At 39.0% G+C, this 12,321-nt stretch overlaps 2 protein-coding genes across 13 annotated transcripts in view; both read right to left on the minus strand.

Moving 5' to 3' along the window:
• Positions 1 to 2,121: 2,121 nt before the first annotated feature.
• Positions 2,122 to 6,529, minus strand: use1 (unconventional SNARE in the ER 1 homolog (S. cerevisiae)). Of its 3 annotated transcripts, none has more exons than XM_028026939.1 (8): positions 6,355 to 6,529; positions 5,721 to 5,770; positions 5,421 to 5,499; positions 5,171 to 5,323; positions 4,953 to 4,968; positions 4,841 to 4,862; positions 4,591 to 4,753; positions 2,122 to 3,762 (listed from the first exon to the last, which is right to left on the minus strand). In XM_028026939.1, the coding sequence occupies exons 1-8, from the start codon at positions 6,451 to 6,453 to the stop codon at positions 3,580 to 3,582; spliced, it is 765 nt and encodes a 254-aa protein (XP_027882740.1). In that variant the 5' UTR covers positions 6,454 to 6,529; the 3' UTR covers positions 2,122 to 3,579. The 3 variants fall into 3 exon arrangements, with proteins under 3 accessions (XP_027882740.1, XP_027882739.1, XP_027882741.1); XM_028026938.1 differs by having other exon boundaries at positions 4,841 to 4,865; XM_028026940.1 differs by having other exon boundaries at positions 4,841 to 4,865; positions 6,331 to 6,453.
• A 1,799-nt stretch (positions 6,530 to 8,328) lies between these two features.
• Positions 8,329 to 12,321, minus strand: part of myo9b (myosin IXB) — a 70,500-nt gene continuing 66,507 nt past the window's right edge. For 7 of the 10 annotated variants that reach the window (XM_028026931.1, XM_028026933.1, XM_028026930.1 and 4 more), the window contains 3 exons: positions 11,232 to 11,347; positions 11,010 to 11,152; positions 8,329 to 9,724 (listed from right to left, as the gene is read on the minus strand). In XM_028026931.1, the coding sequence (XP_027882732.1) occupies positions 9,180 to 9,724; positions 11,010 to 11,152; positions 11,232 to 11,347 (804 nt within the window). In that variant the 3' untranslated portion in view covers positions 8,329 to 9,179. Of the gene's footprint in view, positions 9,725 to 10,835; positions 10,890 to 10,997; positions 11,153 to 11,231; positions 11,348 to 12,321 lie in introns of all 10 variants that reach the window. The other 3 variants (XM_028026936.1, XR_003596768.1, XM_028026937.1) reach the window with 3 other exon arrangements.

A 12,321-nucleotide genomic window follows, 5' to 3' on the forward strand; every position in this document is an offset into this window, starting at 1 on the left:
TGCCAAATTTCAAATTAAAAAGGTGGAATGTTGGGATGCATAAGCACCACAGTAATGTGTTGAGAGCAGACAGATGCTCGCTCATGCCTGAGCTTTTGTTCCGGAGCATTTTTGCCTTTTGGACGGATCAAACTAATGAAAAACAGCATTAAACACACAAGCCCAAGCATCAGCAGAAACAATAACTAATGGGGATCATTTGATTTGTGTGTGGTAACAAGAAATGAGCAGACAGGCACCTATTTATCCCAAGGTTACTGATTTTTTTTCTTCAGAAAGAGATCAGAATACAGTCTGAACTCAGTGAGTTGTGATAAGTTGTGCATCAAAGCTTACAACAAATTTATTCACTCTATTACTAGTGAAAACACATCATTATTAAAGAATAATGAGGTATTGTCTTGAAAATACGAAAAATATTAAATATCTAGTTCACTGTTGGTGAAGAAAATCATCCTAAATTCATGAATTTAGCTGTGGGGATCCTCTTCTTCTTCTTCTTCTTCTTCAGAAAACTAAAGAAAAATAATTAAAACCTGGATACTCAGGCAGAGGTTCTCCTTTAATTAGGAAAGAAACATCTAGTGGAAGCTACAGTAGAGTGATTTAAATCAACATATAATAATGTGTTGTGATGGTCCAGTCAAAGTCCAAATCTAAATTGAAATGAGAGTCCACGGCTAAACACGAAGATTAATGCTCACCAACGCTTTCCATCCAATCAGATTGAGCTTAAGTGAAGAAGAATGGACAAAAATATGCTGAACTGGTGTTGAAAACAATTGCAAGCCACACTTTTCAGATTTTTATATGTGAAAATGTGGGAAACCGAGAAGTTATTCTTGTGATACGTTGTATTGGTCTGACATTTAAAACAACACATTATAGTTGTTTGTGAAGAAGGAATATTACCATTCATATCACCTGCTGGTGAGATTATTCCAGCAAACAGATCCCGGTAAATTAAAGCCGACTGTGTCGGTATGAAGACCAGGAAGTCACAACTTTAATCTAACAAAGAAAGGTATGTTCTGGTGCAGCTTTCCTTTCCTGAACTTCAAGAGACAAACAGCCACAAACTTTAGACAACACAACAATCCAGGGATGAGAACAGAAACAGAAATATTTTACTACTATTACACAATTCAGATTTTTAGTTGGACTTTTACCATGTAAACGATGAGTCAGAAACAATGTGTTTTTTTTTTTCCTTCAGTGGCACAATAAGCCATAAACTAAAAAGCATGTTTTATGGTTTTGTCTTTACAAGTCGGTTCGTAACGTTGTCCCATGCTGTCGTGGGTTCGTTTCAGAAGCAGACTTTAACATTTACAGCACACGAATTTCACGCATGTGAACCGAGGCAACTTTTAGGACAGCAGGAAGGAACGTATTCAGGTTTCTTGTGCAAGAACCCTTAATGAGCCTCACAGTGATATTTTCTGACTACAAAGAACTCATGTTTATCACTACATCTCAGACTCTAGAGGCTACTTTGGAAACTAAAAGTCCCCTTCAGCTTAATGGGATAATAAAACCATAATGGACCTTAGAAACCACACCAGGAATGAAGTCATGTTGGTGCTGCAGCCTCAGAGAGCAGATCACAGAGTCGGAGCATTAAAGAGGCACAAACAGCTGTGATTAAACCAAGGGATGATGATGATGATGATCCTCTGCTTTGACACAGCCTCATTTGGTCTCGTGGTTGCCTGCATACTTTAGCTTCCAGCGGGCAAAATACCCCCAGGGCTCCTAAAATACACAGCAGGCTGATCCAGTCAGCGAGCAGCGATGAGGCAACGCTGCAAGCCCCAACAAGCTGGTCAGCAGCGCAAGACTCAGAGAGCAGCCAGGCCGGGTGTAATGGTAGCAAGTTCTTGTTTCGCAAAGAAAAGATGTCCTTATTCTCTGATGGAGTAGTTTGATTAAAACAACAACAAAAAAAATGCTTTTGTTAAATTTAACAAACGCTTAAACACAGTCAAGGCTGATCATGCCACCGGGGTCACTGAGGTCGAGGAATGCTGAGACTGAAAACGCCGAGGCTGACACCCAGTGGCCACATTTAGTTACTGCACCAAGGGATCCAGGATCAAAGACAAAAGTATAAATTAGAAATCCATCGCCAAAACGTTAATTTATTTCAAATATCTCAGTCTTGATAATATGCAAATTAATTGCCCACAGGTTGATGTATTTCCAGCATTTAATTTTAGATGAGTATAGTTCATAGCTAATAAAAAAGCTGTCATTTATTTAGAAAAGGGAACAGAAATGTTCTGTTGTGGTCACGCCATTGTGTTTACAATTATGGGGTAAGATTGCTGACTTTGTTGTTGTCCAGCAGAAAGTCACACCTTTCTTAAGAAAACAACAAAAGAAGCTGGAGCTACACATTGTGCTTTGCAATGGAAAGTTGGATGGAAGGAAAATGTCTGCAAAAGCAAATTTCTGGAGCCTGTACTGGTTTGTTGTCAGAAAGAGGAGTGGGGAAGAATAAAGTCCAAGTTGCTTAAGGTACAGTGAGAGGTTCCTGTGGTGATTTGTTGTGAGTACAGAGCTACCTACATAACTAGTTCCTCAATCATTTATTAAGAGGATGGAGGTGCATGTGCTGGGTCTGAATGGGTTCTTAATGTACAGGGATTTTTTATTTTACATCCTTGTGTGCATTTATTACTTTTGTGATGGTTTGGAGGAGTGCAATGTGTCTGGGCAGTATACTCTTTCTGTGTGAGGCAAATTTCTCCCAGGGGAGTCAAACAGAGATTGGGTTTTGTTGTCACCTGCAGGTGTTGGTCCGCTGAGTCTAATCAAAGTTGGTATAGCTGCCTAGGAGGGAATTTTAGATCACTTCATGCATCAAGCTCACATTCAGAACTGAACAAATGAAATAAATTAACTTTTTGCTGATGTTTTGACTGACCTGCATAGGAAAACAAATTAAATGAAAGAAGGGATTCGTCACAGATGTGTGTGGACGCAGCAAATCTTTACTAACAAAAACTTACTTCATCAACAGCTGCAGCCTCAAAAGTCATCACTAAACCAGACTCAAACAGAAAACACGAACAACGCACTGGACTGACGACGGAGGTAAATCAATTCAGCAAAAAGAATAGGGGATATTCTGACATCTTTAACAATTACTGTCTTTTATAAATGGATCGTCCAGTCAGTTATCAGATCTGATAACAACACCTGTGGCTGGAAGCCGATGTCCTCTATAGAAGCTTTTAGTTCATTCCATTATTACGTCTGATTTGCTCGTCATCCACCAGTTATTAAGAGTTTAGCAGGCAGTAAACACTAAACAGGGCTGAAATATCTATAAATAAGAACCTCTTGAACTAAATGAGGCAACATTTGAGTCAAACAGCTTCAACTGAGTTGATCCGGCTTAGCTGAGAGCGGACGGCTGCTCCTCCACCTTCAAGCGCTCAGAAATTTCTGTCTGTTTAACCGGCTTGGTTCAGTCCTCTCACAGCTGACCTGCATCACAGACTCAGGGAGCCCACACGATCAGCCGGGGCAACCAGAGGAGACCGAGAGTACAGGGCTGGGCCCGGCCCGTCATCATCTGAGCCTGGGGAAGATTCTGATGAAGAGGATCATGCTGATGAAGGTGAAGGAGACCAGGATGAGCATCAGCCACAGCAGCCAGTTGACGGACTTCTTGGTGTGTTGCTCCAAGCGCTCCGACTCCGTCTTCAGCTTCTCAAAGTTCAGGTCGGCTTGACGCATGGACTGACTCAGCGTCTGGAGAGCAGAGACGAGTCTGACGTCAACATCCAGATAAATGCAGCGGTATGGATAACTGCTGATGCACACCGTGTTTTATACAATCGCAATTAATCGATTAATTGCTGACTGGAATTTACAGACTCAAAACAAAGCAGTTTGCTGAAAAAAAACAACAAAAGATGTTCATAGCTGTAATTAAGCCAAAACTGTAGAAAAAATATAAACATTTTGCATTTAAAATAACACTTTTATCTGTTTATGTTTCAGACAAAACTCCTCAAGTAGAATAGTTTTAACTTCACCCAGTTCAAATTTATTACAGTATTGCTGTGTTGTTGCATTTTAGGCAATAAAATGTTTATTTTCTTATTTTAAAAAGGAATTGAATTATTTGCATATTTTGGTGTAAGTGGTTAAATAAATAAAAAAATCTATAGAACTTCCCATTTTTTGATCTGATTAATCGTCAGAATAAATTAACAGATTAATCGATAACTAAAATAATCATTATTTGCAGCCCTGGTTGTAAATGTGCACTGCCTACTTGTGACCAAAATTAGCTAAAAAACTCGAAAATTTAAATGGAAACAGCTTTTTAGGAGAGTGTTAATAAAAATAAAGAAAATAGAAACATAAGCTTGAACTCTTATTATAGTGAAGCTTTTAACTGCTTCTGGGTGGTTCCAGGTGGATTGGTGACCTCTCTCTTCAAACCTCTTCCCTGAAAACTCAGTTTCTACAAGCTGGTCCTCTATCAACTTAGGTCAGTCACTTTGAAGGAGAGGAGGCAAATATTTATGAAGCCATTAACTTTATACAACAAATCAACTGACTGGTAGCTACCTGATTGTCCTGCTTGATGATGTTTTGAGCAGCCAGAGTGTTGTTTTTGAGATTCCTGGCCAAGTTGAGCATGTCCTCTGCCAGCTTCTCCTGCAGGTTGTGGTGGTGTTGCATTACTGCGTCCAGCTCGGCTGCAGACTGCCGCTCATCCAGAGGAAGAACTCTGCAAGATTTTTAAAGCGATGAGTCGAGTCAATGGGAAAATACCGTAGGAGCATTTGTTTGGTGACGCAGTGCCGTTTGATTTCACCTTCTATTTCTCAAGTCTCCGTCTGCTGTGAGTGAAAACATTAGATTGTTAGAAAGTGCTTAAAGTAAAGATGCTGAAAACTAGAGGTCTTAAGATTTAAAAGGTTTCTTACCTTTGACCGACGTCCGCTGCAGAGTAACAACATAAAAGACATGAGTTAAACATGCCATAGCATTTTTAAGTTAATTTTTCCATTAAAGTAAAATCAGGGGGGTACACACTTTTAAAGAGGGTGAGCAAAAGAATCACTTTATATATTATTATAGCATTAAAACACTTAATATCCAGTCTAATTCGCCTGATCGCTAAATAACGCGCGTCTCATCTCACCGTGCCGAGCAGTTCGTCTCTCATCTCCCCTGTAAATCGCGCCTTCGACTGAATGTGAACGGTTTTAGTGGCTGGCATCCTCTCATTGGCTATTGTCGGTGTGCGACCCGGAGCGAGGAACTGATTGGCTAAGGCCTTCTCTGTTGGTGATGCCTGTGGATGATTATGAGTTGAATTATTGTGAACTGCCATTTATATAAATAAGCTGAACGTGGGAAGAGGGAAGAGGATTGAAGATCTCAAATCTTACCAGTTTCTCCGCCTCTAAAAGTCCTTTTAGAAAATCAACTTTTCTTGTGTATTCAGTCAGGATCTCTTGTGTCGGTTTGCTGCAAAAAGACACCAACACAGAGGCAGCAGAATGTTTTTACAACAAGACACCAGCTGTGAGCGCAGTGACTTCTGTGCAAATTAATAGAGAATGTTCAAGTTCCAAGAAAGAAAACATTCTCAGTCCAGACTGTGTTTATTAAATGTCCACAATTTAGTAAACATTAGAAAAAAAAAATTTAATAATCGAGGTAAAAATAAAAATCAAGGGGCGTGTAACCTTGGGCTTTTCCTCAGAGCCACCAACATGTCCACCAGGGCTGCAACGTACTACAGAAAAACAAACAAACAAAAATTTAATAAACATGTTTGCAGAAACGTATAGTGTATGGTTATTATAAGAATCTTGAAATGTTTCTATTATTTCAAGTAAGTGTTCCAGGAATGTGGCTGATTTTAGCCCCTAAAAATAATAAATAAGGAAATGTATCAACATTTCAGACGAAGCTGTCCCAGTACAGTATTATATTTTTCATAGTATCTCAAAAACAATCATTAGTTATACTGTGATTATTATTATTAATAATAATAATGAACAGATTTACATAATCACTTTTATAAATATCAGAAGCTGCAAGAACGGTCGGACTTGTTCTTACTGTTATTTTCTGCTGTTTCCATGGGAACATAATGAAATACTGAACTTATATACCAAAATACGGTAAACAAGGTTCAATAGGCAGAACATAAAAACAAGATTAAAAACATAAAAATGAGGTAGAAAGCGTATATCACAGTTCCTGCTTTCTGACGACGTGGCTAACAAGGCAGCTAACAGCTGTTGAGCTAACAACAACAACAGTAAATCTGCAGCTATAATGAAACGTAACTCTTTGAGCTCAGCTCTGGTTTACCTTCTCCAGTCTCCATTCAGTCTCTCCTCGTTTTTCCGACGCCATGGTTTCACAGCGAGACAATAATCTAATAAAATTGATCTCTAGTCTAGAAGCCATGTTGGAATCGCGCAGTGTCGCAGCTGTATGACGGTGACCAGTCGCAGTCGCTAACAAAGGACGTCTCCATGTATGGCAGGACGTTTTATCATAAAATCAACGTCACCACACTTTATTTCCAGATTTTTGACACCGCTATATGATGATTAGACATATTAATAATTTAAGAAATCTCTAAGCATATTTTGAACTTAAAAATACCTATATAAGATATCGCTAATTACCTTTTAACTAGTAACCATTATAATAACAACCATTAAGTTTTATGGAAGCTTTAATTCAAGATATCTACTATCTGAAACATATATTTCAGATATCAACACATAGATGATGACTAGTCAAAAAGTAAAATATCTCACTTTTTGTTGTGAAAAGTCATAATTCTAATTATGAAATATGACTTGAACGACGCCATAATTCAAGATATTTTTGGAAAATTTATAGATTTGATCAGTGCAAATTAAATTGCAGATGTCTTGAAAGCAAATAATGACTAGGCAAAACTAACAAAGAGATATCGAGAACTGTAATTTTGACAAGTCAAAATTAATTTAATTAATTAATAAATTAATTAGAGAGCTTGAATATAAAAAAAAATCTAGATGGTTTCTCTATTTCAGATGTCTTGAATTAACTGATTATTGATATCTTGAAAACTTATTCTGTCTAGATAAAACATTCCAGATTTTATGTAACAATTTGAAAATTAAAAAAAAAAAAAACATAAAAAATGTAATAATTTTAAGCTTTAGAATAGATTGACAGCTGCTTTCAACTGCAATGTAAGTATCGGAAGAGAATAAATTGGAAGTTCAGGTTATATCTATGAAGATGAACATTTTCTACATTATGACATTTTGTGCAGAAAATCCTAAATTCTCCAGGCAGTTTTTTGAACAGCTCAGTACAGCACAAGGGGGCCTTTGTGCAACATTTTAATTGTCAAAATGTAACTGAAAATATCTTGAATTTTTCTTTCTACCAGTCAGAATTAGAGGTGGTTCACTGAGTTTTTATGAGATTAACACATGAATATGGGGATGTTATCAACGTGTTCATAAAATATAAGGATGTGTCAAAATAAATTCCTAATGCATGAAATTTATATTGAGACAAATAAGCAAGACAAAAACGTATCACATATTTCTTTTAACTTGAATCAATTTTTGTCAGTGAACACAATTTTTCACATCTCTAGCTAAATATGCTCTAGTCTCCTCCTCCATGTGTGGTGCACTCACACCACCATTGATTTATCTGAAACTTTTGACCCATTTTCTCTGGACCCCTGAACCAGTCTACTTCCTAAACAATATTGGAATAAATTCCTATGCTGTTTATTCTTAATGTGGTGGCATCATCTATTTTTCAGCCACAAAGTGCCATCAAGTAACATTCAACTATGTTACATGTATAAAACATGAGTAAAAAAGCAATTTGACGACTTGAAATTGGCCTCCGTCTCCTTAAGAAGCTCCTACCACTTCCGGCACCCCGCCTTCATAATGTCTCCACAATGCTTCTCATTGTGCGTTTACAACGTTGGACTTAGAAGTAGAGAAAAGTTAGTGAGAGCAAGCGTTTAGGCACCCCCTAGTGGCTGACACGGGAGATTCAAGGATTTCTGAAAAATGCACAAAAGAATCAAAGGAAGACTGCAGATATGTTTTTGAGGGAATAACATTATAATATAATGTAAAGCTCAAAACTTCATTCAAGTCATAAGAATATTGATAATTCCGACTAACCTATAACTGGAAAGGTTTAGTCTGATTTAATGAGAGATAGTCTTTTTTATATACAGTGTATGTAAACATCTGGTTTAGGTGTGTATCAGTGTGTATTGGTTTACCAATAATGTATCAGAGTCGAGCACACGGAAGTATGATGTATTTTTATGTTAACACTAATAACCATTACAGCTCCTGACATTCAGTCCCAAACACACCCTCAGTTACACATCAGAACAATCTTCCTCACAAACCAGACAGACTAACAAACATCATTCAGCAGTCAGAGAAAGAAATTAGTATTTAATTCAATCTGCGCTCGTCGTCGTGACTCTGCGAGACTTCGGGGAAGTCGTGGCATGGCGTTGTGGTCGGGCTTGTGTTCTCTTTCTTTCTTTTCCGTTGGAGAAAGTGGCTTGTGCTGCTCCCATTTCCCTTTGCAAACTGAAAGCAGTGAGTTCCTCTCTGGTGTTCTTTTGTGTGATGGGTAGAAGCATGATTAGGTCCTTTCTCTGAACATGTTTTGTTCCACTTCAAGACGTTACACATGAAATATTGCGGCAAAAATCCCCTCTATATTCTGGACACCCCACACCTCTCCTGTTAAGACTGTTCAGGAATTATGCTGTGAGAAATGGGTTATCATCATCAAGGCACTAGCTAGCAATTCTCAGCATTAGGAAAGAATGAAAGCATGACTAGAACCTGCAATATCTTCTTTTACAAGCCAAAATAAAATAAAAAAACAAACAAAACAAAACAGGAGGCTACAGAAGATGCAGCCTGTAGTCAAACTGTGCTCTCCAACAGTAACCACAGTATATTTAAAAATGATAGAAAAGGTGCTTGGCAACAATTTGTCCAGTTATTTCTACTGATGAACAACACAACACAAGACTTTTGACACATTTTTAGCGCCATACTGAGTTTCTGCTGTTCAAAGTCGCTTCAATCTACAGCAAATTCACACTCTGTTACATTCTTCTCCTCCGTAGGTCAGACATCGTCGTCCATGTAGGGTATGTCTGGGTCAGAAAAGCGTCTGTGACTCTTGGGGGCTCTAATATCTTTTTGCTGGAGCGTAGCCATGGCGATAGAGGAGAAAGAGGAGGAAGCAGAGGGAGGGCAGGAGGAGAAATCCAGCAGGAGGCCACTCTCTGGGTTGTCGAGGTACAACGACTGGGTGCTGTCTTTGCGACGGCCGGGATGCTCCCTTTTCCAGACGGGGTACGAAATCTCTCGATTTCCAGGAGGAGGGAATGTCTGAGAAGAACCGGTGGCCATCTGCTGGGGGAGGACGCCTGGGGGCAGCTTGACGGTGTCTGGGATGATGGGGTTGCGGCGCTGCAGGGGCCGCCTGGTGGAAGCGGTGGAGGTTTCGGATGCCGTGGAGGCGCAGCTGGACAGAGAGGAGGTGGAGCTGGCGGGGGTGAGGTTTCCCAGAAACGGTCGTCCAACAGAGGGTTTAGTTCGCTGGACGAGATCTGGAGGCTTAAGAGGTCTAACTGGCCTGTGTCTTCTCAGCTGGACGCTACTGAGCCCTGGAAGAGAAGGAAAGACGAGAAAATGATGCAAACGTAAGAAGAAAAATGTGATTTTTTTTTAAAAAGAGATTTCCCACAATAGAATCAGGAAGGTGAAGAAAAATGGAAGATCATGCAACCATGTTATTTAAAATGAAATAGAGTCATGTGAAAAATATGATGACAGCCTGAGTTTGACCATATTTGGACATGTGTACATTTAATATATATTAATGTTAACATTACTATAACAGTAATATGCAATAAACCTTGAAGATCTTTACATTTTGTTTTGAGAAATCTAAATTAATATATTTTTTTAAAAAAGTGTACTTTTGGTGAGAAATACATTTGGATTTTGACGCATTTATTTCCTAATAATATAGCAAAATAAATGAAAAACAAATGATAAGAACCATCATTTTGAAGAAGGTCTCCCCTGTTTAAATCTCTTATATACTTGCCTTGCTCTGGACTGAAGAAGAGCAATTAAACACCATAACAGCATCCAGAACTGACTGAAGCATGCAGAAAGATGACTAACATCTGTTGAGTTAAATGAAGTTAAAGGGTCTCAAAAAATTTAAAATGAGCTTTTCCACTGTTCAGGAAATGGCCTACATGTGGGGAACATTCAAAACAGCAAACAAGTTCAAGGCTTGGCTGTCCAAGCCAGCCTTGAAAGATGCTAAAAAAAACTCCAAAGAAATAAAATGTCATCACAGGACCTACAGCAGACTGTCGTTACTAACATTTACCAAAGAGAACAAAGAAAAACACCAGATCTGCTGGGATAACATTTTCTGGACAGATGAATCAAAGTGAATAGATTAAAACATGATTAAAATATGCATCATTTTTTGTTTTTATCCTTTAATTAAATCGTTTCCTTTTCCAGAGATGACAACCAAAGAAATTAGACATCAACATGGGAACCCTTCTTAGAAACAATCAGAGTTTCTAACAGGTGTCCTCAATTTTTTACATGACTGTATATTCAGGGAGTTACATTTCCATGCATTTTAGTTGATTTGGTGCCAAATGTGTCCATGAAGTTTGAGCATGCATCTGTGCCACACGTGAATTTACATGCACACAAACACACAAACACGGTTGCTGTTCCTCCAACCTGCTTTGTTTACAGAGCAGACATCAGCGCCCCATCACCATCACTGGTCCAGACCTGCACCACAAAAGACAGAAGGGCCCAACCCAGTGGCCCCGGGGTCCAGTCAGAAACCCACAGGTGTGTGAGAGGAACAGGCAGAAAGAGGGAAACACCGGACTGTACCTTACTACTGACCTTCTGGCTCCGAGCCGTGCGCGGACGAACGCTGCTGCTGTTCGTCCAGAAGACTCTCGGAGCTCAGAGACGCTTCAGAGTCCAGGTTCTCCTGGTCTGAACCGGGCTGCTCCATCTCTGGCAGCCGGAAAGCCAGTTCCTCTCTTGAGAGTAAACGAAGAAGAAGTTAAAAAAAACAAACAAATCAACGTGAAGAAAAAGGTAAGGGAGCGTGTTCCTTACTTCTCTTGTTTGATGGACTTGATGCGTTCCACCAGGTTGTTCTCCGTCTCAGTGTCCGAGTCCAGCGGCTCGTTCTCGGGGACCACGGTGAGATCAGAACTGACCTTCTCACGGATCTGCACAACACACAGCACCAAACACTGATGATGACCCACCAACTCCATCCATGTGTTAAACCGCAGTGACTACAGAGATGTTTAAGTACAAGTTAAAACCGAAAAACACAGTAGATTCAAACCTTAAAGGGAAACCGAGCCAAAATGGTTAGTCAGGTCAGGAGAAGAGCAGAGTGGATGTCGCCTGCGACCTTCATGCATTTACATTTATTAATACTTACGGCATGTTTGTGAGCAATCGTGTAAAAAATAATATCCAGTGCCAAAAGTGTTGATATCCCTTGAAGTTGTTTCCATTACGCCAGGTTACAACCACAAACTTTAACCGTATGTTATTGGGATTTTATGTAATAAACAAACGCAAGGTAGTATGTGATTTTTTTTAATGGAAGAGAAACGTTTTAATTCCCAAATCTGTAAAAATATAAACCTAAAAAAACCACACCAGCGCTAAAAGTCAGTGCTATATAAGGTGATCTCTTACTGCAGTAGGAACATACTTACACCTTAAGCTCTTTTAGACTGCAGAGAGAGCGTCTGCGAATATCAGCTTCAAAGATTTCAGATTCTTCGTCAAATTTAGGTTTAGACTTTGACTGAGCCATTTTAACACAAAAATATTAATATTATTGTTCAGCTGGAAGGCAATACTCCATCCAAATATCAAATCTTCTGTAGCCTCTTTTTGTTTTCTTCTTGGCAGTCGGTTGCACTTGATTTCATTTAGTCGTGTCAGGACATAAAATCGACATGACGTTTGTGGCTAGAATGTAACAACTAGGGAAAAAAACGTTCAAGGAATATCAACACGAGGCAGCAGGTTCACTCTTCAGGAAAACATCAAAGTCCAAATAAGGTTTAGTTCCAGTTAAATAATATGACTTTCAGAGCTCTGTGGTATATTTAAATGCTGAATTAATACCATAAAGCCCTGAAGGTCACAATAGTGTTAGATCACCTTCTGATAAAAGAGA

Source organism: Xiphophorus couchianus, chromosome 9 (genome assembly GCF_001444195.1).
Source record: "Xiphophorus couchianus chromosome 9, X_couchianus-1.0, whole genome shotgun sequence".
Classification (NCBI taxonomy): domain Eukaryota; kingdom Metazoa; phylum Chordata; class Actinopteri; order Cyprinodontiformes; family Poeciliidae; genus Xiphophorus; species Xiphophorus couchianus.